General features: G+C 36.9%; 1 protein-coding gene across 5 annotated transcripts in view; it reads left to right on the forward strand.

The window, feature by feature from the left end:
• LOC308642398 (asparaginyl-tRNA synthetase-like) overlaps positions 1 to 22113 on the forward strand; it is an 88045-nt gene that overhangs the window by 51561 nt on the left and 14371 nt on the right. For all 5 annotated transcript variants that reach the window (XM_081281275.1, XM_081281277.1, XM_081281273.1 and 2 more), the window contains exons 3-6: positions 1262 to 1360; positions 1476 to 1513; positions 4926 to 4992; positions 8439 to 8576. In XM_081281275.1, coding sequence (XP_081137401.1) covers positions 1262 to 1360; positions 1476 to 1513; positions 4926 to 4992; positions 8439 to 8576 — 342 coding nt within the window. The remainder of the gene's footprint in view (positions 1 to 1261; positions 1361 to 1475; positions 1514 to 4925; positions 4993 to 8438; positions 8577 to 22113) is intronic.

Genomic DNA, 22113 nt, shown 5'->3' on the forward strand with positions numbered 1-22113 from the left:
ACTTGGAATGGAACCATCATTTGACCCAGTTATCCAACTCCTTAGTTTATAACCAAAGGACTTAAAATCAGTGTTTTACAGTGACGCAGCCACATCAATGGTTATAGCAGCTCAATTCACAATAGCTAAACTATGGAACCAACCTAGATGCCCTTCAACAGATGAATGGATAAAGAAAATGTAGTACATATACACAATGGAACATTACTCAGCCTTAAAGAAGAATGAGATTATGGCATTTGCAGATAAATGGATGGAGCTGGAGAAAGTCACTAAGCAAAATAAGCCAAACCCAAAAAACCAAAGGCCAAATGTTTTCTCTGATAAGCAGATGATAATCCATATGTGGGGGTGAAGGAACTTTGAATTGTGCCGAGGGGAATGAGGGAAGGGGAGGTGGTGTGGGGGTGGGAAAGATGGTGAAATGAGATAGACATTATTACCCTATATACATGTAATGATTACATTACTGGGATGACTCTGCACTATGTTCAGCCAGAGGAAGAAGTTGTGCTTCATTTGTGTAAAAGATTTCGAAATGCATTCTACTGTCATGTAGAACTAATTAGAATAAATTTTAAAATAAAAAATAAATAAAAAGAAATATCTTCCATTCCAGTTACTATTTTCTTCTCAGAAAAAGTTTCTCCCATGAGGCTTCTATGGATACCCTGGTAAATTTAATCCTAAATTATATGCTGATTCATATTATTTTTACTTTATGCTTTATACCAAACAAAAATTAAACATTGATGTTTAGATATGTCTCATTGTCTCTCGGATTTTAAAGTTTACTTCATTTACCAATGACTGACAGAACCCCTTTTCAAAATGTTCTTATACTTCACAACAGTTAATACTTCTGTGCTTCTGTGAGCCAGGTACTAAGCCAAGCCTGCTACATGGATTATCTCATTTTAATTCTCACAACAGTCCTGTAAAGTAGGCACTACTGTTGTCCTGATTCTACAAGTGGGCTTATAGATATTCAGTTGAGACATCAGTCAGTTAAAACTGTTCATTTCATATCTCACTTCAGTACCAGTATTGAAACTGTTAGCACAAAATTCAAACTTCCTTTCCTTTTTTCTTCCTCTGTGAGAAGAAATTGAGCTGCCTGGAAAACTGAACAACTTTGCCACAGTATTTTCAGGGATTAAGAAGATTAATGGATTTATAGTCACTGAAACCTGGAGAGCGGTCTTCAGAGGTATTTTGTATAAGTTGTTCACTTCAGGCAATTCTGTGTCGTTTTCATTAGATTATGGAAGGACTCTTCAAGACCACAACAATGACGGTTCTTTCAAATTGTCCTGAAGATGTTGAGCTCTGTCACAAATTCATAGCTCCTGGATACAAGGTAACTAGTTTTGTAGATAAAGCCTGATAAAGCTGCTCTCTAAGTATCTTAAATTACACATAATGAATATAATTACATTTTGAAATTTTTTTCATTTTTGTCTTTTCTTACCAAGGACAGATTAGAACATATGCTAAAAAACAACTTTTTAATGTAAGTAGACATTATTCTTTTTCTGAACTCTATTTGTACTTTATCATTGAATTTATCACATTGAGTTATAATTTTTTTGTTTATGTATTTTTTTCTCACACTCCCCAAATTTGTGGCAAGACTCAAGTTCTAGTTATGTTTATAGCTCTTATGTCTGGTTTATTTATAGTTGATAATCAGTGTGTCATGAATAAATAAATTAATAAGTCATGCCAAGATAAATGAACATAGTAATTAATGAGCTGTGTTACTACAATTCAACTTAAGTAGTCATTCTTTAGTACCTGTCAAGGATTTCATTGGAGTCTCAATCCAGGACCCCCTATGGATAAAAAAACCCATAGATCTCAAGTTCCTTACGTAAAACGGCATAGAATTTACATAAAACCTATGCACATCCTCCTGTATACTTTAGATTACCTCTAGATTACTTATAATGCCTACTATGGAGGCAGGGGGGATACTCTACCATAAGCAACCACCACAGAAATAACATATAGAATGATTAGATCCCCAAGAAATTCTAATAACAATAGTGACAATAGGATGATAAAATAATATTTTCACATCGTTGGTTGGGGAGAGGATCCTTCATCTTAGAACTAAAATCCTGGACCTTAATATCATGTGACACCATATAGTGAAGTTGAAGTGTGTTAGTTGAAGTGTTAGTGTTAGTGTCCTAGTTGAAGTGTGTTAGTCCTTGTATTATTTGGAAGGAAGGGAAAGATACTGATTAACATAGACTTCTTAAGTCAGACAATACTTTCACAGTGTTAAGAGTGGGCACAGAAAGCGTAATGGGGTGGTGGCAGTGTGTTGGCAGTGAATATTCCATTAATGTAATGAGCGATGAGATGGGAAGTGGTCTGTATGGCGGTACCCTCCCTACTGCCGTCATCACTCTGGCTGCTTCATGCTCCCCAAGGCATGGATTCTGAAGTTCCTGTACATTTTAGGTATAACTGAATCTACCTGTGACTAATCCTTTAATGTGAGGGAAAAAAGGGGGAGTTGGCAAAACAAAGAAACTTGTCTTTTACGTGATCTATACCATTAATTGTCTAATCCATGCAGACTCCACATGGCCTGTATCATTTTGAATAAATAGAATTCAGTGTATCCTTCAGTGTCTGTTAAAACTGTTCTATATCAAAATGTATCAAGGGACCTGTACAGTGAATTTATCCCCTATGCAATAGAAGTTCAGGTAGGATTCAGTTCTTTTACATTTCCTTTATACTATTAAAAGATTTTGAAAATATATAGAGTACTTATCTTCTTTATTTGCTCTCAATTTATTTGTCTTTGTGAATTTAAGGCAAAGAAATGTCAGTGAGGATGGGGGGTTATTGGGGATTGAACTCAGGGGCACTCAATCACTGAGCTACATCCCCAGCCCTATCTTGTATTTTATTTAGAGACAGGGTCTCACTGAGTTGCTTAGCACCTTAGTTTTGCTGAGACTAGCCTTGAACTTGGGATCCTCCTGCCTCACTCTCCCGAGCTGCTGGGATTATAAGGATGCACAACTACAGAATGTCAATTTTAATCTCTTTACCTTGGCAGTTTTCCTCTAACAATTTTAGAATAGTGTCTTGTCTTCATTCAACAATGAAAAATTTGAAATATGAAGATAGTTTGATGCTGTGTCATGCTGTGTCAAAATGTCTCTTTCTCCTTTCTTCATTAGAAAGCACATTGGAAATGGTCTCTAGAAAGAAGAAATATTTAAAAATAGGGGAGCCAGGATTGTGGCTCAATGGTAGAGCACTTGCCTAGCATGCATGAGGCACTGGATCCAATCCCTGGCACCACATAGAAATAAACAAATAAAATAAAGGTATTGTGTCCATACAACTTAAAAAAAGAAAGAAAGTAAAATAGGGGGCTGGGGTTGTGGTTCAGTGGTAGAACACCTGCCTTGCACATGTGAGGCACTGAGTTCCATCCTCAGCCCCATGTAAAAATAAATAAATAAAGATGTTGTGTTCATCACTAAAAATATTTTTTTTTAAAAAAGGAAAAGAGGGGGCTGGGGATGTGGCTCAAGCCTGGTGTGCGTGCGGCCCGGGTTCGATCCTCAGCACCACATACCAACAAAGATGTTGTGTCCGCCAAGAACTAAAAAATAAATATTAAAAAAAAATTCTCTCTCTCTCTCTCCCTCTCTCCTCTCTCACTCTCTCTTTAAAAAAAAAAAAAAGAAAAAGAGGGCTGGGGATGTGGCTCAAGTGGTAGCATGCTCGCCTAGCACGCGTGAGGCACTGAGTTCGATTCTCAGCACCACATAAAATAAAAGATATTGTGTCCACCTACAACTAAAAACAAATATATTTTTTTTAAAAAATAGTAGAGAGAGTTGAAGGCCACTAAGGAAATCCATTGTCAGACTATAATTTGAACTTGAATCTTTGCCCTAAATTAAGGTGTTGGAGAAATAAAACAGCAATATTTAGAGTCATTTTGACTTGATAATGGAATAGTAACAATGTTATAAAATCTTACTGCTTCCCATTTTGACTGCTTTTAATATTTCTCAGTGTAATTGGTAGGTCATATAAAGTAATTGATGAAATAGAACAATAGAATGTCTAAGCAGGAAAGAACTCCAGACAAGGTAGTCCAATCTCCTTTTACAAGTATGAATACTTAATTTTTAATGTTTGTATAGCATATTACAAAAATTAATAACATGCTTTCACTGAGTTGAGGTGATTTACATAGCTAGTAAGTGGTAGAATCAGGGGAAGAACTCAATGTGTTGATCAAACATATGAAACTCCAAGTATCTTAGCAGTTGAAAACTTAGATTTTGGAGTTAGGAGATCACTGTATATTACTTACTTTTTATGACTGATGTTTGGCAAGGTACTGATCCTCTCTAAGCTTCATTTTCTTTTCTATAAAGTACTAATTTTTAAATTCTACTAAACACCACCACTGCCATCACCATTATTACCTTAGATATTACCTATTATTTAATATTAAGTTTTAATTTGAATAGAATTTTCATCTTAAAAATAAAACCTATTACTCAAAACATAGCTTTGGGGATTTTATTTATACTATAAAATGAAACTCTTTCCAGTTATTATATTACCTTTGTGTTACTGTGACCAAAATACTTAACAAAACCAACTTAGAAGAGGAAAAGTGTATTTTGGTTCATGGTTCCAGAGATTGAGTCCATGGTCAGCCAAGTCCATTGCTTTAGGCCCAAGGAGATACAGAACATGATGGCAGAAGGGCATGATGGAGGAGTGCAAATCCATTTATGACAGCCAGAAAACAGAGGGAAAGGGGGGAAGGGGCCACTGGGAAGTTGAGCCCTTCTAGGGCACACCCCCAGTGACCCACATCCTCTAGCTTGAGTGTTAACCTTTCTCTGCTTTTATTTGTTTTCCTACAGCATTTCTTACACGGAGGCCATAGAGATCTTACAGCGAGCATCACAGAACTTTACCTTCACTCCAGAGGTAGTATTGTAATGTGTGAATGTGTGTAATATATTTCCCTCTTATTGTGTAGTAATACATGCCTGTAATCCCAGTGGCTCAGGAGCCTGAGGCAGGAGGGTCGCAAGTTCAAGGCCAGCCTCATCAACTTATCAGGACCCTAAGCAATTTAATGCAACCATATCTCAAAAACAAAAAATAAAAAGGGATATGGGATGTGATTTGAAGGTAAAGTGCCCCTGGGTTAAATCTCTGGCACATAAAAGAAAAAAAAAATTTCTTCAAAATAAACTATTTCTCTTACTAGCAACATATAGTATTCGTTCTTCTATACCTTTGCTGGACCTTGTTAAAATACTTAAGATGAAAAAAATATAAAATTATAAATTGAAATAAAATGGTAGCATTTGAAATAGCAGTGCCTGAAGGATTACAAAGGAGTATACCAAGTTGAGAAATAAGAAAATCCTAAAAAAAGAATAATAGTCATATAATATTACTGTGGAAATCAAATGGTTAATTATTTCCCAAAATTTATTCTGAATGATTTTAAAAGGTAACAGATAAAAGAGGTTATATGATGAAATAAGGTTAGTCAACATATTAACCAAGTTTCTTTTTCAGTTGAACTTTATAGACTTAATTTTGAGCCTCTCAAATAGCTCTTTTGGGGGAGGACTGGGGGATACCAGGGATTGGATTGAGGGGTACTCAATCACTGAACTACATCCCCAGCCCTATTTTGTATTTTATTTAGAGACATGGTCTCCTTGAGTTGCTTAGCACCTTGCTGAGGCTGGCTTTGAACTTACAATCTTCCTGCCTCCCAAGACACTGGGATTACAGGCCAAATAGCTCCTTTTTAAGAACTCCTTCATTTTTAATACTTAATTGCTTCATGTTGTATATATTCAAGGTACACTAGGTGATGATTTGACATGTATGCATGATGTAATGATCACAATCAAGTTAATGAAGATATCCATCATCACCCACACTGTAATTTAGATCCCCAGAATTTGTCCATCTTATAACTGAAAGTTTATACCCTTTGAATGACAACTGTTCATTTCCCTCAGCCCCAAACCCTGGCAACCCCTATTCTATTCTTCATTTCTGTACAGGATCTCCTTTATTCTACTGGCAAAAATATAGGCCCAGAGAGCCCCAGTGTTAGAGGCAGTGTCTTTGTTTCTATTCCAGTCCTTTATTCCTGTACTTTAAATATTACCAGGCAGGTGCATATGCCTCTTCTTCATCTACCACTGCTGCCGCCTTCTACTGCTCCTTGCACTGTTCTTGTGCACCTTTGGTGTGGACCTGGTTCCTCTTTCGTTAAAACAACAACTGAAGAAACTCTGGAACTTGCTATGGCTGACAAAAAGCCCAAGAATGAACTCAAGACTTTAACAATCATGTCAGTTTGAAGGTGGCAGGAGAAGGATGGGTTCCATGGTGTGCAGTTTAAGATTAAGAGGCACAAACCATTTAGAGAACTGGTAAAAGCCTATTGTGGACAGGGTTTTTAATGAGGTAGATCAATTTCCAGTTACATGAGTAGCAATTAGTGAAACACACCTACACAGCTGGAAATAGAGGATGGAGATACAACTGATGTGCTGCAGCAGCAAGCACAGGTAGTCTATAAGAAGGGAACCTGCTACTTTATTCCGGAACTCTGTTCTTACAGACCAAGAATACATTCTCAATCAGAAAATTGCAATTTGATTCCAGCATGTCCTGACTACTACAGTATTGTTTTCTCTATTCTATTTTTTCCCCTTTCCATTCCTTTATTGTACATAAAGTACTGGTGTCCTTGAAGGAATACGTTCCTTTTTTTTTTTTAAACTAACTGGACAATAGTATGTTTTGGTTGGCATCAAATGGAAATATGATAGGGAAAAATATTGATTCTGTATTGGTTCTGTGAAAATACCTGCTTTCTCCATTACTGGTATACTAATTCAACTCTTTATATTTGAGTAAGTTATTTTGCTCTCACTGTTTTCACAACAACAACATAAAAATCTTTGTATACTTAGCTGGGTATAGTGGTACACACATGTAATCCCAGCAAATCTGGAGCCTGAGACAGGAGAATCACAAGTTGAAGGTCAGCCTCATTAATTTAGTGAGACACAGTCTCAAAATAAAAAAATAAATAGGTCTGGGTATGCAGCTCAGTCGTAGAGTTGATGCTGGATTTTATCTGCAATACCAAAAGGGGAAAAAAATTTTTTTTACATGCCTTGTTTAATTGTTAGAATTTTAGTGTTTTTTCATTTGTCATCTTAAAATCAAGAAGATTTTTATAACTTTTTTTTTAAAGAGAGAGTGAGAGAGAGAGAGAATTTTTAATATTTTTTATTTTTTTAGTTCTCGGCGGACACAACATCTTTGTATGTGGTGCTGAGGATCGAACCCGGTCCGCACGCATGCCAGGCGAGCGCGATACCGCTTGAGCCACATCCCCAGCCCCTTTTATAACTTTTTAATATGTATTTTTAATATGTAGCTGTTAACATGTAGTACAATTTGTCTTTAGTAGTAAATTGCAATTGAAAAAAAAAAAGCCTAGGTAGTTTTACTTTGAAGTCAAGCATGTTATTGTTTAAATAAATTTCTTGTTTAAAGTGAATAAAGAATAAAAGAAAAGTTACTGCCAGACAAGTGGGAATCATAAGGTAATGTTAAGAATGTAATGCCTTTGTCCTCAAATATCCCTTACTCCAGTTCCCTCCCATTGTCAGATGCCTTTGTAAGTTTTAACATAACTGTGCTAGTTTGATTTATAATCAATTAATTCTTTGTACAATTTTAGTTTAAAGTTTATCTCACACCCTAGAAGTTTCACAAAGTCAGGAATTGTAAGTATTTTCTTACCACCATATCTAATATCTAGATTTTAATAAGCACATTAGTATTTGCTGAGTAAATAGATTGAACATGCTATTAAATATTTATCAAAGAGCATCTGATATGAGTTGACTCTTTTATTAAAAAAAAAAATCCCAAGAGAGACCATCTAGCCAAAGCTGGGCTCAATATTAGGAATTTTATCTTCCGTCATTTAATTTCCTGAGACTTAAGAACAGTGACTATGGGAGAAGCTCAAGGCAATATTAATAAAAACTAAAATTCTGAAGTCAGTTTTATTCGTCTACAAAGTGTACTTTGTTTTCTTGCCTGTGCTATTCACCTGCTGAATGCGGCTCCCTGAGACACACAGAAAGCTTTGTGTTTTTCTGTGGGTTCAGCTTTCATCCCTCCAAGCCTTTGGCTGTTCTTTTTAACAAGTATCTTTCTTTAGTTTAGTCAGCTGTGTAACCTCAGCAGACAGCTCTACGCATCACCACGCCTCAAGGAAAAGAAGCCCTTGGAACTGACACAGGTTATTTTCGGGGGCTTTATTGAGTATTTTAGCTCTGCCTTCTCCCATTATCATTCCTTTTTTCTCATTACAGTGGGGTGTTGATCTACAAACTGAACATGAGAAGTACCTGGTGAAGCACTGTGGCGACATACCAGTCTTCGTCATAAAGTATCCATTAGCACTCAAGCCTTTCTACATGAGGGATAATGAAGATGGCCCTCAGCACACAGTAAGAAGAGATACTAAATAAATTGGGGTGCATCATCTCAGAGTTTGGGTTTTCCCCTTATTTAATTTCATTTAGCTTTTAGCATATTTTTAAAAATCACTCTTTCAATCTCTCAAAAATGATAGCTTTTCAGACTGGGGCCACAGCGTGTGCCTATATCCTAGTGATTTGGAAGGCCGGGGGCAGGAGGTTCAAGTCAGCAATTTAGACCCTGTCTCAGTATAAAAAATAAAAAGGACTAGGAGTATACCTCAGTGGTAAAGCAACCCTGGGTCCAATCCCCAATACTGCCAAAATTTTTTGGTTTTGTTTTTGTTTTTTAATATTTATTTATTTTTAGTTGTATTTATTTATTTATTTATTTATTTTTATGTGGTGCTGAGGATCGAACCCAGGGCCCCACACATGCTGGGCAAGCGCTCTAGCCCCAGCCGCAGCCCGTTTTTGTTTTATAAAGGCACCTTCTGACAAGCATTCCCAAATATTTTAGTGTTCTATTAAATAAAAATAAAAAAATAAAAAAACTTGTTTCTATCTCAAGGTGTCCTTAGTTTAGCAGATGCAATTGTAGGGGGAGGTTTGTTTTGTTTTGTTTTTGTTTAAGTGACTGAGAAGTGGGCTTAGAACACTGTGTAGTCATGCCAGGTCTGCTGCGGAGTGTGGTACTGATTAAAAGACTCCTGGGAAGAGAAACAGGCTGGGCAACAGATGATATAGCTTTGGTGTGATCAGGCAGAGGAGCAGGCAGCTTCATTGGAGTACTTTGGTCTGGGCTATAAGAAGAAATAGTGAGGGGGGACTGTGGAGGAATCAAGGAGTTCTAGGCAGGTCCTCCTTGTCCAGATCTCACACATCTCATCTGTGTCTTCTCCATCTGCCTGTAGTTCCTCTTGTCTCTGATCTCTACCCTTTCTTATCCTCTGTTCTTTTCACTCTTAATTTTAGTTGCTTTTTATTTTTCTGGTTTACTTTCCCCTTATTTCTCTTATTCTGTCTCTATTTTTTTTAGTATTTATTTTTTAGACTTCGGCGGACACAACATCTTTGTTTGTATGTGGTGCTGAGGATCGAACCCGGGCCGTACACATGCCAGGCGAGCGTGCTACCACTTGAGCCACATCCCCATCCCTTATTCTGTCTCTTTTCTCTCCTTTACAAAATTAGCTATAATATAAAATAAGAATATATTTTGACTTTTAAAATATTTATTCAATAGGTTATATTTAATACCATTAATTATAAAGGTCTGTGAGACAAATATATTTATTTCAAATTAGGCCCCAAAACTAAAGTTTGCTGATACTTTTTCTGTGCCTGTCAAATACTTGTGGGAAATGAAGGTTAAGCCCCACTAGTAAATAAGATGCCCCATCTTTAGTATACAAGGTTATCTGTTTGAGTATATTTCCTGTTTCTCATATAGTATTAATAAAACAGTTCTAGCTATAATTTCCTAGATTGCTGTGAGTCACGTACTATCATCTCATCTCAAAATCCTGAAACAACTAACAACTTTGCCAAGAAACTTAGTTTCCTCCATTTTATAAAAGAAAAACTACAGCACAGAGAGACTGATTGCAGTTCCGCCCTCTACCCTGTACCAACACCCTCTCCCCGACCTCTCCCTCCCTCCTCTCCCCCTCCCCCTCATGTAATATCCCTAAATGGAGTACTTTAAAACTCAGTTCTGCATCCCTTTAGGTTCTCTGCTTAAGACTTTCCTTCTCTTTAAACACTTTCCTGGGTTACCCAGCCACTTGGAATGTTCCTTTTCTAGATTTCTGCAGTGCTTAAAGAATAAATAAAACTTTGTAGCAATGTATTTTTCATAGTCTCCTTATAAGTTTTTCTCTCTCAAACTAAACTCTCCTTCAGGGTTTTATTTTTTATAAAACTACACTATCTACTGCTCACTACTCATTTCCTCCAATATGGTTTCTGCCTCTATCATGCCACTAAAGTGGCCCTTGTTAAGATCAGAAATGATCCCCTGTTAAATCCACAGCCTTTTTTTTTTTTTGGTACCAGAATTGAACCCTAGGGGCACTAAGCCACGTGCCATATCCCTAGACCTTTTTGTATTTTATTTTGAGACAGGGTGTCACTGAGTTGCCTAGGGCCTTGCTAAATTGCTGAGGCTGACTTTGAACTCTGATCCTCCTGCCTCAGCCTCCCAAGTTGCTGGGATAATAGGCATAAGCCACTGCGCCCAGCCAGAGCTACTAACTTTTAATCCATCATATCCGTTAATACAATTGTAAGTTTGTGTCTATGTGCATAAATGTTTAATCACTCTTTTCTCTGTCTTGAGGTTTTCTTTTTCACTCACCAATGTATCCTTAGGACCTAGTATAATGCCTGGGACATAACAGATAATAATATCTATTTGGTAGATGGATGGATGTATTGGTAGATGGATGGATAAATAGAACCAAACACAGTTTTAGACACATAGTGCTAAGGAAATTGGTAGGAAGCTAAAAAAAAAAAAAAAAAAGCTTCTACTCTAAATATTGTTAGTGATGACAACACAGTATAAAGGAAAAGTCTAATGGCCCTAGACTCAGACACTCTTAGGTTCAATTCCAACTATTTGATCTTAGATAAACTACCTAATCTCTTTGAATTTTAGTTTCCTGGCCTGTAAAAATGAAATGATAAAAATATTTTCTGGAGTCCAAAGGATTAAATTAGGTAATATATGAAAAGTACACGTAGCCCAGTGTTTGGATGGTAAGTAATCAGTGAGTGTGAAGTTGTCTGTCATTACCTTCTAAATTGTGCTAAAAGCTTTATTGGAATATTAGCATCATAATGTTTGCATGTGTTGCCATATAACATGTTGCTATATAATGAGAGTTCTTAAAAGGCAGTTCTCTCAGAGTCTGCACTCACACACACTTCTTAGCTCAGGAAATACTGTCAGGCCTTCATTATAGCACAATCTTTCTGGTAATGTGGTCTGAAACTATGAAAGCATCACAGTGAACTTTCGTGTGCTTCCACAATTCATATAGTACTATGGCATACAGCTTATCATTGCTAAATTATTCAAATATCATTTAGTTAAACTGTTTATATTAACCTTAGATTATAACATATTAGCCACCTAGATTTCTTATCATTCTACTGGTGTAAAGTGCCTGCTTCTACCCCATGTATTCCATGTTTTTTTTTCAGCAATGAATATGTAGACTTTTAGGCAGATGACTAAATTCTGGATTTCTCTTAGTAAGGCTCTAATTATAGATTGCAGATAGGGTTACAAGGGTTTCTGCAAGAGATGCAATGCAGTCTTAAAAAATAAGAAAGGTGTGTTTCATCAGTGTTTTCTCTAGGAAATCAAAAGAGAAAGCTAGGAAAATATTTAACCTACACATGGAACTCTGGGCTAAGAGGTAATATGTAGTAAAATTGTATATTTCTACAGTTATAGTCTTTCTTCTTCCTTTCCTCCAACCCTTCCAAGAAAAAAGAAAAAAAAAGAAGATATGCACTGTGGGGTAATGAAAACTACCCCAGATTGAGAGCTGCTAGTTTTAGGTTTGAAATCCAGCTGTTATTACTCAAATGTATTACCATAGATGAGTCTCTCCAATGGTCCATCTGTTTCTCCTTCTGTAGAATCAGAGGATTTGGTTTGATTTCCTGTAAGGTACTAACCATCTTTAAGATTCTCTGAAATCATGTAGTCTTAAGTTTTTCTTCACTGGCATATATAAGGATATCTTTTAAATTACCAAGCATATTTGATCATTTGAAAAAGACAGATCAGGCCAGGCACAGAGGTGCACTCCTGTAGTCCCAGTGACTTGGGAGGCTGAGGCAGAAGGATCACAAGTTCAAGTCCAGCCTCCAAAACTTAGCAAGATCCTGTCTCAAAATTAAAAAATAAATAAATAAAAATAAAAAATAGGGGCTGGGGTTCTGGCTCAGTGGTAGAGTGCTCGCCTGGCATGTGTGAAGCACTGGGTTCGATCCTCAGCACTGCATAAAAAATAAATAAACAAACAAACAAATAAAATAAAGGTATTGTGTCCATCTACAACTAAGAAAGAAATTCTTTTAAATAAGTAAATAGGGCTGGGATGTAGCTCAATGATAAAGCACCCCTGGGTTCAATTTCCAGTACCAATAAATAATAAAAAGAAATATACTTTGAATTATAAAGGTAAGGAATATAAGGAGGAGAAGTATATTTATGTGTAATAGACTTTTACATTTCTTGCTAATCTACTGATATTTGTCTCCATTTCAGTCTTTTCATTGCTTCAGCCAAACAACTGTTTAGTTGAAGCAATCAAGATAAAAGTGAACATAGATGTCTTCTAAGCTTTCTCGTTAAATAAGAGTATTGAGGAAGCTGCAATATATGAAGAAGAGCAAAGAAAAGGAATTCAGACAAGTTGAAATTATTTGTATCATCTTATTTACCTAAAGAGAAACTAACTTTGCAAGATTAGAGAGAAAATGTGTTTATGGTTATAAGAAGAAAATAAAAGAAAAGATGAGCAAAGTAGATTAAACTTGAGATTCCAAATCGGCATGTTAGAGAGTACTTATTATCTGACAAGTATAGTATTGAAGCATTTGAAAGAGGAAAATTTAACATTTGTTGAGCGTATACCATGTGCCTTTAATCCTTTTCTTACAGAAGAGGCCTTTACTTCTTAGCACTGTGCTGTAGTCACTTGTGCACAGTCACAGAGCTAGTAACTGTTGGAGCTGAGATGGAGAGGCAGGATGTGACATGTTTGATGGCCTTGCCAGAACACTGATATTTTTGGAATATTATTTGGAGGAGCAAGAAAAGCAGTAGGTTACAGCCAGGAAATTTAGGTTTTGCTCATTTGTCCACCACTTAATCTTTCTTAGTTGCAGTATTCTCAAGGGATCGTATTCCTAGTCTCATTTGTTGACAAGGAAGTGCAAATTAAAACCATAGAAAGGTGCCACTACTTACCAGTTAGAATGGCTAAAATAAAATAGCCTATGGTTCCAATTGTTTGTAACAGTGTTAGAAGATAAAACTTTCATACACTGCTGGTAGAAGTATAAATTGGTCCAATCACTTTGGAAACTCTTTGGCAGTAGCCATTATTAATCAGTTTTGTATTACTGCAATGAAATGCATGAGGTAGCTCTCTTATAAAGAGAAAATGTTTATTTAACTTACAATTTTGAAGGTTTAGAGTCCAAGATCAGGTAGCCTCATTGGTTTGACCTGTAGGCTACATGGTGTGGCACATCATGGTGGGAGCACATATATGAACTAGTAAGTGGTCACATCTTGAACATAAACAGAAAGCACAGGTGGGGCCAGGCTTTACACTAAACTCTCACAAGGATTACCAAAGAGATCTCGCAAGGAATACCTCATTCCCTTAATAACCTTAGGACCTCCCACTGAGCCCCACCTCTCAAAGGTTCCACCACCTTTCAGAAGCATCAGGGGACCAAGCCTTTAATCTCAGTGGACCCTTGGAGGACACAAACCATGTTGAAATCATAGAACTATTTTTTTAAAAAAACATTTATTCTTTAGTTGTAGGTGGACACAATACCTTTATCTAATTTTTATGTGGTGCTGGGGATCGAACTCAGTGTCTCACGCATGCTAGGCCAGCACTTTTTTTTTTTTTAAAGAGAGAGAGGAGAGAGAGAGAATTTTTAATATTTATTTTTCAGTTCTCGGCGGACACAACATCTTTGTTGGTATGTGGTGCTGAGGATTGAACCTGGGTCGCACGCATGCCAAGCGAGCACGCTACCGCTTGAGCCACATCCCCAGCCCCTAGGCCAGCACTTTTCTTCTGAGCCACAACCCCAGCCCCAAATCACAGAACTATTAAAGCTGAATATTTGCATATTCTATGATTCAGCAGTTTCTCTCCTGTTGAAATGTGGACCTATAATTGTTCCACTGTGAGTAGTAACCTGTGAGAAACTGAGTAAGAAGGCATCCAGTTGTGTTTTCAACAATATTTGTAAATGCTCAGGTTGGGGGAAAGGACATGACATGTTTTCCTGCCTTTGACTTAGCATAAAAGAGGTTATGTGATGAGAAAAGGATAGTATTCCCTTCCAAATGTATCAAAAAGATCTTGTTCCTATCTAGCCTATTTGTTGTTGTTGTTGTTGTTGTTTAATTCAAAGGATCTGAGTTTTAGTTTTGGTACACCTTTGTTCACCAAAATACATACAGTTTTATAGCCCCACTCCAAGGAGTGTGTACTATCAGCAGTAGAATAAATAACTCACTTATGGCATATTTATATGATGGAATACAACAGTGAGAGCAAACACTCAACCACCAGGTACCTAATGAATTTCCCTGGGTTGAGGCTGATCTGCATCAAAATAGCTAAGTCTCAAACCAACAGATGCAGTGAGGAAGACCCTTGTCAATAAATTATTGCTACATGTATCCACATGACAAATGTCACAAATACAACTTTCGGTAAAAGAAGCTAAACAAACAGTATACACTGTATGATACTATTTACAGAAAGTTGAAAAATCAGCAACATTACCCTATGATGATATTAGACAGGAAAGAAGTTACTTTTGGTAGATGCAGTAACTGAAAGAGCATGAGAAAGACTTTTTTGGAAGCTCATCTTTTTTTCTTTTTTTTAAATTGCTTTAATTGGTTAAAAAAATTATTGTTCTTTTTAATTATACATGACAATAAAGTTCATTTTGATATTACTATACAAGCATGGAATGTATCTTGTACTGATTAGAAACCCATTCTAATCAATGTACACGATGGTGGGATTCACAGTGGTGTATTCATGTATGTACATAGGAAAATTGTTTCAGATTCATTCCATTGCCTTTCCTTTTCCTATCCTCCTCTCCCTTCTCTTCATTCCCCTTTGTCTAATCTACAAAATATCTGTTCTTCCCCTTCCCCCCTTATTGTGGGTTAGCTTCCACATATCGGCAAAAATATTCGACCTTTGGCTTTTTGGGACTGGCTTTATTCCCTTAGCGTGATAGTCATCGTGTTCTTTCTTGATGTAGGTGATGATTCATAGTGTGTTCATTTCATAAAAGTCTATAGAATATATATTTGTTATTTTTATGCTTTGTACACTTTATTTTTATAATGTACGTGTAAATAACTTAAGTAAAGACATTTACTTTGGAAGGGACTACTATCCTTTTCTCATCACAGGCTTGTTGTGGAGGTAAGATGAACAATGCTTATAAAATTGTTTTGCAAATTAAAACTATAAAAATATTAGAGAGTGAAATTTTTTGATAAAGATGTCTAGACAAGAGGGAACGAATTATGGAGGGGTTGGAATGTTTCATATAGCCTAGGATCCATCCAGCACAGTAGAAAGGCATTGTATTTCCTTTTTCTTGATGGCAAGATGATAAGATGAAGCTAACAAGTGGTACACAGGAGAGATTGAGGAAGGAGGGGACTCTTAGAATATGGAAAAGGAAAGATAAAATCTTAGACTAAGATGGTGATGACAATGAAAATGAAGAAAGAAGTGAAACTAAAAAAAGATATTTCGGGCCTGGATTGTGACTCAGTGGTAAAGCACTTGCCTAGCACGTGTGATGCACTGAGTTTGCTCCCTGGCACCAAAATACAATAACAAACAATGTAAAGGTATTGTGTCCATCTACAACTGCAAAAATATTTTTTTAAAAAAGAAAGCTTTTAAAAATAAATAAATAAAGATATTTTCAAGAAGTAATCAGTGAATCAGTGGACTCTGAAATAAACTGGAAGTAGAAAAAAAAGTACTACAGGAAGGAATCATAGGTGACTCCCAGAGGTCAGACTTGATTCTAAGAGTGGTGCTATTTACAGCAATGTTTGTTCTCTCAAGGGGAAGAACTCCTGTGCGTTTGTGGCCCCAGCTAATTTTTTTCTGCTGGCTCACTTGGAATTTAGAACTCTCTAAGGAAGAAGGAAATGTGCAATTACCTTGGCCCTGAGGAGAAGGGAGTATGTGTCTAGGGGCAAGGTGAGAATTCTGTTCCTTTGAAGCCATTAATTCTTTGCAGTTTTGCACATTATAAAATGTTTGCCTCTTTCAGGCCACAGAAGTAATACAATTGACTCTCCATTATGCCTGCCCAAGTCCATCTTCAGTCATTGCTACCTACAGCCCATCTTCATCTTCTCACTGTGGCATCTAGAAGGCTCTTTCCTCATTGTACCCAGTTGTTTTCAGAGGGAAAATAATGTCTATATCAGAAGGTAGAGAAAAGTTCATAGAGTCTGAGACCACAAATGTGTTTCCTTTGGTTTATTTAACATTCTTTTTCTTTTGATAATTGAATGTAATGTTATTCCATTTTGAGTAGTAGCCTATGGGAAACTGAATAAGGAGGCATCCAGTTGTGTTTTCATCAATATTTGTAAGTGCTCAGGTTGGTGGAAAGAGAAATAGCAGTGGAAAGTACATGACACTTTTTCCTGCCTTTGACTTAGCATAAAAGAGGTTATGTATCAAAAAGGTCTTGTTTCTATATAGCCTATTTGTTGTTATTATTGTTTTAATTCAAGATCTGAGTTTTATTTTTGGTACATTGATTGGATTCAAAGAGTCAGAGTCAGAAGGGAGTATCATAAATAGAAACCAGGGTTTGTTCAGATTGAATACCAACAGAAACTATTTCTAGACAGCATGTCACTGCAGCTGTGTGACTTAAGCAGAATCAAAACTCACACCCAAGGGGGAGGATGTGCCAAGAAGCATCCTGGGCCTGAAAGATGTAGCCAAAGTGAAACAGGTTTTGTTTAAGGTAGGGGAAATTAGGGGAACGTTTTACTACCCGGGGAGAGTGAAAGGGTAGCAGAGCCAATGTCCTTCCATTTATTTCAAGTCTCCCAAGGAGCATAGAAAAACATTAGAGATTTTTAGTTGCAAAAGTGCTCAGATTTGGTCATCTTTAAATTAAGAAGGCATTTCACTATGCAGCTGGTGAATTCTCTGATGACAGAGCTTGCTCTGGTTCCTGTTCCTTATAGCTTATTATTCCCAGTAACCACCAGACCCACAGCTATACTATTCATATTTTCTGATTCTACCTTCTGTTCCCTTCGAATCCTATATTTTTCTTTCTTTTTTGGTACTGGGGGTTGAACCCAGGGGTTTCATAAAGTGCTTTACCACTGAAGGAATCCTATAGTTTTTCATAAAGTATGGATGGTCTTTAATTCAGAAGAACATTTAAAAATTCAAGGTTGTGGCTGATTTGGGGGTGTTATGTAATAAAGTTCCAGAAACCTCATTAAAGACTAACATAGGAAGATTGAGTTACTTTGCTTTTAAACAGGAATGTAGACATATGCTTATATATGTATATTTCCTAAAGGAAGTTTCGGACACTTGCAGCTTCATGCCCCAGAGGAAAGATGGCTCTATGACTGGCTTAAGACTTGCCCTAAGAGTGGTATACAACAACCGACTGGGCAGAAAAGGAATGCTAAAAGTAGTCCAGTTTTAGAGTCACCTTTGCAGGTGGCTGATTCTCTAAGCACACTAAAATTGCCTAGAAGAATCATGAGTAGTCAATCAGTATCAGTATTTTTTGATAGTGGCTATGATCTGTATGATTATTCATCATACTTTATCTGTACATTTCTAGTGGCACTTAATAGCATAACTATGAATCATGCTTTCTGGTTAGTTATGATAAAATCTAATGTCTACTGCAACACTTTTATTCATCCATGAACCTTTCCTACTTTACCTCATCAGAATTAATTCCTCCCATCTGCACTGCCTGGTCAGTATCAGCCTCACTTAAATCTCAGAACTGCCAGCCCATAAAGGCAAATTGTAATCCCCAGCAAGTAGCCAAGCCAGCTTGCTTATTGCCAACCATTTTGTATTCATCCAGCCTCCCAAACACTTGGCAAACCACATCCAGGTTTTTCTTATTACTTCTCCAAGAAATTTGTATGACTCCCTCCACATTTTGCATTTTGTGTATACTTGTATCTTGTGTTGTATTGTATCTGTATGTGCCTTTTATCTCTGCTCAAGCCCTTGGAGAAACAGGTAGTAGATATCAGGAGGAGATACAGGCAGAAGAATCCTACTTGGAATCTCAGTCCTAACTGAAAGATATGGAAATCTGAGGGGATCATTCTAATAATCTTTAGAGAAAGAAGTATTTTTTTATATCATACCAGAAGAAAATGAATCTCTGTATATACAAACTGTGTCTTTATTTGTAGTTGAGAAATATATAAAAGGTCTCAGAAAGTGGAGGCTTCTAGATAGATTGGAAGAGCAAAAAGTATTAGAATATGGTTGAGGGAAAGTAAACTTAAGTAAATGAGGAAAGAAGAATCATATATTAGAAGAAGAGAGGAGAACAAGGCCTTTGTGCATTTTTTTTTTTTTTTTGCCCCACAAGTAAATCTCTACTTGCTCAAAGAGAAATATTAGTGTTTGGTCATAGAACTTTTGAGGCACTATAAAGGAATGCCTTAATTAAAAGGTACAAATGTATGTATAAAGAGGAAGCAACTTCACTAAGTCATGGAAACATAGAATTTCCTCCACTTGAGTTAGGCATGATGGTGCATGGCTATAGTCCAGGTAATTTAGAAAGCTTAGGCAGGAGAACCACAAGTTCAAAGCCAGCCTAAGCAACTTAGTGAGACTGTCTCAAAATAAAAAACAAAAGGGGCTGGAGATGTGGCTCAGTGGTTAAGTGCCCCTGGATTCAATCCCTGATCCCCCCCCAAAATTTTTTTTTACCCACTTCAGAATTTTCCGACCATCTAGAAGAAGGACATAGATGATAAATGTGTTTCTCTTACATAGCACAAAATTAGTGTCAAGTAAAGCTACAATAGTGATATGGAACTTTTGTCTTCTAAAATTTTTATCCAACTTAAATATTCACTTTGATAAGTTACTTCAAACTAATAAGTATCTCCAAGATGATGTGAAAGAAAATAGATAAACTGACATCCTGGTCTTAATTCTAAGGGATAAAGAAGAATTTGCTGGGACAGTAGAAGTAAAAGGATCCAAGTAAATGAGGAAAGAGAAACATGGCAAACTCTTTTGCTGTACACAAATAGTTTCTACTTGTGCCTCAGAGATTATACTTCCGTGCCCTGTTGACATGCGTTTGCCCTGCTGCATGATGAGCCAAAGTGACAATTGTACATTACTTCTAGATGAATGCTTATAGCATAAAGTCTTCCCTGCTTTTTTTTATGTCTGCCACAAGACTTCAGAAAGAGGCTATTTTGTCAGCTTCAGGCCAGGATGGAAAGGTTAAAAAAAAAAAAAAAGTTCATTGTTGTAAACTATTGATTTTTTTTTTTTTAGAGAGAGAGAGAGAGAGAGAGAGAATGTTAATATTTATTTTTTAGTTTTTGGCAGACACGACATCTTTATTTGTATGTGGTGCTGAGGATCGAACCCGGGCCGCACGCATGCCAGGCGAGCGCGCTACCGCTTGAGCCACATCCCCAGCCCCCAAAACTAGTGATTCTTAATCAGGAATTATTAAGTCTTCCTCTTCCCAGCCTCAGAGGACATTTAGCAATGCCTGGAGACACTTTAGTTCTCATAACTAGAATAGTGCAACTGGCATCTTATAAATAGAGACCAGTTATATTTTTAAGTATCCCACAGTGGGCCAGACACATACCTGCAATCCCAGCTACTCAGGAGGCCAAGGCAGGAGGATCACAAGTTTGAGGTCAGCTTGGGCAACTTAGACCTTGACTCAAAAAATAAAAGGGCTAGCTGGGTGCAGTGGTGCCCACCTGTAATTCCAGCAGCTCTGGAGATTGAGGCAGGAGGATCAGGAGTTCAAAGCCAGCCTTAGCAAAAAAGACGGGCTAAGCAACTCAGTGAGACCTTGTCTCTAAATAAAATACAAAATAGGTCTGGGGATGTGGCTCAATGGTTAAGTGTCCCTGATTTCAATTCCTGGTAGCCAAATAAATAATAAGGGTTGAGAATGTAGCTCAGTGATAGGGTACCCCTGGGTTCAATCCCCAGTACTGGGGGTGGGGGATAGAATCTCACAGTGCATGGTTCAGGTCTTCACAACAAAGGAGTGTGTAGCCAAAAATGTTATTAATGCTGAGACTGAGAAACTCATGTAAGCTTTAGAGTGGTTTTTGTTATTTGTTTTGTTTTGTTTTTTAGTGAGGAGGGAGTTGTTTTGTTTTTTGGTTTGTGTTTTATTTTGTTTGTTTTGGAATAGGTAATTGAACCCAGGGGCACTTTACCACTGAGCTATATCCCCAGTCCTTTTTTATTTTTTGAGATGGGATCTGACTAAGTTGCTGAGGTTAGCCTGAAACTTGTGATCCTTCCAAGTCACAGGGATTATAGGCATGTGCCACTGCACCTGGCACTTTGGAGATTTTGTATGATGACAGTATAACCTAGGCTATGCTGACTAATACAGCAACTGTCACCTTAATTTTAAAATAGCCAAAGCAGAAATAGTTGGATATAACTAGTTATGTACCCTAGTAATCAGGAAGGCATGATAGGAAGAAATTTTTTTTTTAAATTATGTATAGGTCAGGCTGGGGTTGTAGCTCAGTGGTAGAGTACTTGCCTTGCATGCATTAGGCCCTGGGTTCAATCCTCAGCACCACATAAAAATAAACAAATAAAAATAATGATATTGTGTCTGTCTACAACTTAATTTAAAAATTTTTAAAAAATATTTATGAGTATCAATCATACCAGGGCATAAGATTTTGGTACTAACTCAAAATTGTTTCAGAAGTTTCCAGTTCTACTCTAGTTGCAAATATTCCAGATAAATAAAAACCAGACAGAAAGCTATAAAACCAGTATAGTTACACAGTGAATTATCCCATAAACCCAAATGTTAAAAGAGATTTGTAATCAAAGAATAATAGATGTCTTTTAAACTTCTTTAAAAATAGCATTTAAAAAACTAAGGTCCAGAATAGCCTAATTTTCTGCCAGAAGTACTAAGATCCCAGAGGAGTTTTTGTTTGTCTTAGTTATATTCTCAGCAAGACCAAGCAAGAAAGGGTTCTCTTGTTTGATGCTGAAGGACTACATAGAAAAAGCAGAACAACTGTCATTCGTCACTTCATCAGTGGTCGTTGGCCTCTTATTTAGCTATGTAGCCATTGGCCTTTTATTTATCCATGTCTCAAAGCAAAATATTAGGAAATAAAGATGCCAGTCTTTCTGTGTTCATAAAAACTCCCTTTGGCCTGGTGCAGTGGTACATGCCTATAATCCCAGCAGCTGCAGGAAGATCACCAGTTCAAAGCCAGCCTCAACAAAATCGAGGTGCTAACCAACTCAGACCCTGTCTCTAAATAAAATACAAAATTTGACTATGGTTGTGGCTCAGTGGTCAAGTGCCCCTGAGTTCAATCCCTAGTACCAAAAAAAAAAAAAAAACAAAAAACAAAAAAAACCTTTGGACTTTCTCCTTTTTTCGAAAAATTGGAGGGTCCTAGTAGAGACTAATCATATTAAGTGTGCAGCCCATGAGAATTGTATCACATTAGTCATGCTCTCTTGTC

This window comes from Spermophilus citellus, assembly GCF_964194105.1.
Source record: "Spermophilus citellus genome assembly, chromosome: 2".
NCBI classification, from domain to species: domain Eukaryota; kingdom Metazoa; phylum Chordata; class Mammalia; order Rodentia; family Sciuridae; genus Spermophilus; species Spermophilus citellus.